Source organism: Somniosus microcephalus, chromosome 12 (assembly GCF_052327205.1).
Source record: "Somniosus microcephalus isolate GS21.2 chromosome 12, FLI_Smic_1.0, whole genome shotgun sequence".
Classification (NCBI taxonomy): Eukaryota; Metazoa; Chordata; class Chondrichthyes; order Squaliformes; family Somniosidae; genus Somniosus; species Somniosus microcephalus.
This window is the reverse complement of record NC_140998.1, coordinates 26,665,865-26,671,923: the sequence shown is the minus strand read 5'-3', so window position 1 is coordinate 26,671,923 and position 6,059 is coordinate 26,665,865. Positions and strand designations below refer to the sequence as shown.

Genomic DNA, 6,059 nt, shown 5'->3' with positions numbered 1-6,059 from the left:
TGACAGATACCGAGGGCTAAATACTCCAGAATCTTTAGAGGAGTACAGAAAGTGCAGGGGTGCAATTAAAAAGGATATTAGGAATGCAAAGAGAGAGCATGAAAAATTTTTGGCAAGTAAAATCAAGGAAAACCCAAAGATGTTTTATAAATATATTAAGAGTAAGAGGATAACTAAAGAAAGGGTAGGGCCTATTAGAGATCATGAGGGTAATCTGTGTGTGGAGGCGGGAGACGTCGGTAGGGTTCTTAATGAATACTTTGCGTCTGTTTTCACAAAGGAGAGGGGTGAAGCAGACATTGCTATCGGGGAGGAGGAGTGTGAAATATTAGATGAAATAAACATAGTGAGAGGAAGTATTAAGGGGTTTAGCAGCTTTAAAAGTGGATAAATCCCCAGGCCCGGATGAAATGTATCCCAGGCTGTTAAGCGAAACAAAAGAGGAAATAGCAGAGACCCTGACCATCATTTTTCAATCCTCTCTGGCTTCAGGTGCAGTGCCGGAGGACTGGAGGACTGCTAATGTGGTACCCTTGTTTAAAAAGGGAGAAAAGGATAGACCGAGTAATTACAGGCCAGTCAGCCTAACCTCGGTGGTGGGAAAATTATTGGAAAGAATTCGGAAGGACAGGATAAATCTTCATCTAGAAAGACACGGATTAATCAAGGATAGTCAGTACAGATTTGTTAAGGGAAGGTCATGTTTGACAAACTTGATTGAATTTTTTGAGGAGGTAACAAGGAGTGTAGATGAGGGTAGTGCATTTGATGTAGTGTATATGGACTTTAACAAGGCTTTTGATAAGGTTCCACATGGCAGACTGGTCATGAAGTTAAAAGCCCATGGGATCCAGGGCAAAGTGTCAAGTTGGATTCAAAACTGGCTCGGAGACAGGAAGTAGAGGGTAATGGTTGATGGGTGTTTTTGTGACTGGAAGGCTGTTTCCAGTGGGGTTGCGCAGGGCTCAGTACTAGGTCCCTTGCTTAGAATAGAATAGAAGATAGGAACAGGAGTAGGCCATTCGGCCCTTCGAGCCTGCTCCGCCATTCAATGAGATCATGGCTGATCATCCAAATTCAGTACCCGGTCCCTGCCTTCTCCCCATATCCCTTGATCCCTTTAGCCTTAAGCATTTTGTGGTATATATCAATGATCCAGACTTGAATATAGGGGGTATAATTAAGAAGTTTGCAGATGATACTAAAATCGGCTGTGTGGTTGATACTGAAGAAGGAAGCTGTAAACTGCAGGAAGATATCAATAAATTGGTCAGGTGGACAGAACAGTGGCAAATGGAATTGAATCTGGAGAAGTGTGAGGTAATGCATTTGGGGAGGGCTAACAAGGAAAGGGAATACACATTAAATGGTAGGACACTGAGTAGTGTAGAGGAACAAAGGGACCTTGGAGTGCATGTCCACAGATCCCTGAAGGTAGCAGGCCAGGTAGATAAGGTGGTTAAGAAGGCATATGGAATGCTTGCCTTTATTAGCCGTGGCATAGAATACAAGAGCAGGGGGGTTATGCTTCGACTGTATAAAACACTAGTTAGGCCTCAGCTAGAGTACTGCGTGCAGTTCTGGTCACCACATTACAGGAAAAATGTGATTGCACTAGAGAGGGTACAGAGGAGATTTACAAGGATGTTGCCGGGAGTAGAGAATCTTAGCTATGAGGAAAGACTGGATAGGCTGGGTCTGTTTTCCTTGGAACAGAGGAGGCTGAGGGGAGACCTTATTGAGGTGTATAAAATTATGAGGGGCATAGATAAAGTGGGTAGAAAGGACCTATCTTAGCAGAGGGGTCAAAAACCAGGGGGCACAGATTTAAAGTAATTGGTGGAAGGTTTAGAGGGGATTTGAGGGGAAATTTCTTCACCCAGAGGGTTGTGGGGGTCTGGAACTCACTACCTGAAAGGGTGGTAGAGGCAGGAACCCTAACCACATTTAAAAAGTACTTGGATGTGCACTTGGGATGCTCTAACCTACAGGGCTACGGACCAAGAGCTGGGAAGTGGGATTAGGCTGGAGAGCTCTTTGTTGGCCGGCGCGGACACGATGGGCAGAAATGGCCTCCTTCCGTGCTGTAACTTTCTATGATTCTATGACATGAATCGCCATGTTGGTACAGAGTGACAGGAATCACCGTGTTGGTACAGTGTGACAGGAATCACCGTGTTGGTACAGTGTGACAGGAATCACCGTGTTGGTACAGGCTGACAGGAATCACTGTGTTGGTACAGTGTGACAGGAATCACCCTGTTGGTGCAGTGTGACAGGAATCTCCCTGTTGGTACAGTGTGACAGGAATCACCGTGTTGGTACAGGCTGACAGGAATCACCGTGTTGGTACAGTGTGACAGGAATCACCATGTTGGTGAAGGGTGACAGGAATCACCATGTAGGTGCAGTGTGACAGGAATCACCCTGTTGGTACAGTGTGACAGGAATCGCCATGTTGGTACAGTGTGAAAGGAATCGCCTGTTGGTACAGTGTGAAAGGAATCTCCCTGTTGGTACAGTGTGAAAGGAATCACCCTGTTGGTGCAGTGTGACAGGAATCACCCTGTTGGTGCAGTGTGACAGGAATCACCCTGTTGGTACAGTGTGACAGGAATCGCCGTGTTGGTACAGTGTGAAAGGAATCACTGTGTTGGTACAGTGTGAAAGGAATCGCCATGTTGGTACAGTGTGAAAGGAATCGCCATGTTGGTACAGTGTGAAAGGAATCGCCATTTTGGTACAGTGTGAAAGGAATCACCCTGTTGGTACAGTGTGACAGGAATCACCCTGTTGGTGCAGTGTGACAGGAATCACCCTGTTGGTGCAGTGTGACAGTAATCACCCTGTTGGCACAGTGTGGCAAGATATGTCGTGCTGACATGACCTTTATTGGATTTTTCTTGGGATGTGAGCGACCCTGGCAAGGCAGCATTAGGAATCAACCACAGTGTGGGACTAGAGTCACATGTAGGCCTGGCCGGGTTGCGGGGCAGGGGGTGGGGGGAGATGCCCTTCCCTCCTCCTACTAACTGATTCCTAAACAAATCGAGTGGCCGTCTCGACTGTTAACCTTACCGGCATAAATCGTCAACACGTAACCGAATGTAGTCGCGAAATAAGTCGGTGTGATTTAGAGGAGAGATCACAAGGAAACGGAGACGTGTCGGAAATTCAGTGAAAATACGCCAGATCTTATTTGTGACAATTTGGCAGTTCAAATACACCCCGATTTGGGATTTTGATAACTTATCTTAAAAAGGGTCATGGTGAACGGTACACAAAGGAAACGGGCATCTCACTGACATCACTGTGAAGCGAACAAGTGAAGCATTCAATCGCATGTTTGATTTGTCCCTCCCAATCGAGATTGACCGGTGGATCTCAGTCCCCTTTCAACAGTTCATCAGCGTCATCCCGTTGCTCAGTGCTCGCTTCCACATGTAATAGGTTGAACGGGGGGTCAGGGGGAAGTAGCTGCTGAACTCTCGAAATGTTGGAAAGTTCTTCGACACGTAACGGCGTTGAAGAAAAAGCTTGGCCTTGGCTTTGGAGGACTTTCCGTGGAAAGTGCCGACACCCAGCGGCTGTTTGGCCGTGTCCCTGGGGGTGGTACTGTTAGATATTGTCGCACTGTTGGGGCTTAAGGACTCCTTGTCCAATTGTGCCTGTTGTGCCCATTGGGCATGCTCCATGGATTTGACCGAGTTATCCTCTCGGCTCCCTTTGTGCACTTTCACCACCTTCACCTCCGTCCTCTTGGATGCGGCCGAACTCTTCCACCACAAAAAGGTGGAGGTGGAGATGGACGGGTACCTGACACGGAACGTGGACAGGGGAATCTGCCATTTTTGCGCTCGCCTCCTGGCTTCCTCTTGCTCTAGCCTCACCGTCTGCAGGTAGGAGGAGGAGGAGAAGAAGGAGGCGGTGGCGATCTTACCACGAAGCAAACCATTACGGCCCCACGGGCCATTTCTTGTCCTGCCGCCGGGCGCAAGCTGACCCATCGCATTCAGGAACAGGTTGGGCGCGTCAACGTGGTGAATGGCCGCCGACGCACTGCCGAAACCGGAATCAGCCGGGTGGACTTTCAGACCCGCCCGGTTCATCGCTTCTCTCCTCCAGTTGTAATAGGTGGATCTGGAGATCCAGGGGTAGCTTTTCCTGAAGCTTTTGTAGGGAGGGCACATATTGAGGAGGACGCATTCCCTGAGGAAATTTTTGGCAAGTTGCATTGAAGGTGACCTCTGGCCGTTGAAGGGCCGAAAGCCACTGCCGCAGGCCACTTTGGAAAGGTCTGTTATTTCATTCTCGGAGCCCCCTGACAGCGGGGACCAGCTGTCGGGTCTCAGTTGCCCAGCCGGGTCGAATTCCCGCTCCGCCGCGGGTTGGAGGCTTGCTGCGCCATTGCCCGCCAGCAGCATCTCGTGCTTCCAGGCGTAGTAGGTGGATCGGGAGATTTCGGGGAACCGGTTTCGAAACTGCTGCAAGGGCAGAAAGTTGCCGCCAGCGAAGCATTCCTGCAGGTAGTGCTTGGCCTCGTAGCGGGTCGCCGCTTTCTGCCGGTGCTCACGGGACTGCCTTTTCCAGCGGTAGAAAGTACTCTTGGTGATGCTGTACTTCTCCCGGAGCACAGAGTAGGAGATGTCCGGGTCCGTGTTGAGAAGTTCCAAGGTCTTCAGGGGTAGCACAGACTCGGCTCCGTCCAAGCTTTGGCACCGCAGGTCTCGGACGGGGACGATGGGTGCGAAATACTGGGGCTTGAAGACCGCCTGGGACAAGCGCTCGCCGGCCCACATGATGTGCAGGGTCTGCAGTTCCATCCCGGGTGAGCGGGTCCTGGGGCGAATGAGGCGGTTGAAGTACGGGCGGATCTTCAGATTGCTCATGGGGTAAATGGAGTAGACGTTGCTCTGCAACACCGACGCCAGCGCGTAGACGTGCCACATGTTGGTGAAGGTCCCCGGGAAGCAGGTGGCCTTGACATCCGCGTCAAAGATGGCCTCCAAGATGACCATGGGCAGGTTCATCTTTTCGGCGGACTCCTCGGTGCAGAGGGAATACCTGGCTGCCTGCAGCATGATCTTGGAGTCAATCATGCCCTTCAGGTAGTACTGCTTGTGGAGAAGCATCTCCACCATAGTCCTCAGCTGCAGCTCCATGCTGAGGCTGGTGTCCCCCATCAGCAGCATGCTGGCCGCTTCAAACAGATGGTTCCCCTCGCCCTTGCAGGTCAACGGGACCATGTCCACGGGAGCATCTTCAGGGTAGAGAGCTCTGGCCTTGGTGTCCACCTCAGCTTCTATGGAGAAGGTTCTCCTGGATACCAGGGGTACGGACAAGCTCGACAGCAGTTTATCCACTTCGAGCGTCACGGCCCGGAGGAAGTCAGACTCGGCACATTCAGTGGCTTCCTGCAGTTTACAGCGCAGGGCTTCGACTAATTCAGTCCTTTGAGGCATCCCTGTGGAGGGGGTGAGAGGAAATAAAACAAAATTCTAGTTGGAATATTCAGTGAAGTCGTTAGTTAGAAGAAGTCCCAGTTCTATGAAATGTCCCAAAACAATCCAAATCCAATGACCTGATCAATCAGGTTGACTAAATCCCAACTGATGGCTCATTGAGCAAATAACACAGGTGCAATACTGAGCCGTGCAGACCACGAATGTCCCAGGTTCTGCATTGAACTGCCAAAGCTCAATGTATATGGGAATTCTCCACCCCAGAGAGCTGTGGAGGCTCAGTCGTTGAGTATATTCAAGACTGAGATCAATAGGTTATTGGGCACTAAGGGAACCTAGGGATATGGAGATCGGGCAGGAAAGTGGAGTTGAGGTCGATGATCAGCCATGATCTTATTGAATGGCGGAGCAGGCTCGAGGGGCTGTATGGCCTACTCCTGCTCCTAATTCTTATGTTAAAACAGCACTCACGCTGCAAATGCATTTCAGCACTTCTGGGCAAGGGAGTTATACAACGTCCACTGTGCAATCCTGATCCATGCACCAGTCCAATATACTGGATTTTACAATGAGCCATCCACACACCAGTCTTCACTG

At 50.0% G+C, this 6,059-nt stretch overlaps 1 protein-coding gene across 1 annotated transcript; it reads right to left on the bottom strand.

Annotated features, from left to right (window-relative positions):
- Positions 1–3,184: 3,184 nt before the first annotated feature.
- On the bottom strand, positions 3,185–5,462 carry vrtn (vertebrae development associated). The gene has a single exon (XM_086004196.1). It carries the CDS (start codon positions 5,460–5,462, stop codon positions 3,396–3,398), a length of 2,067 nt encoding a protein of 688 aa, XP_085860322.1. The 3' UTR covers positions 3,185–3,395.
- Positions 5,463–6,059: the final 597 nt, after the last annotated feature.

Excerpts from the sequence above, each read along its gene's own strand:
- vrtn (XM_086004196.1), bottom strand. The coding sequence starts at position 5,462 with ATGCCTCAAAGGACTGAATTAGTCGAAGCCCTGCGCTGTAAACTGCAG.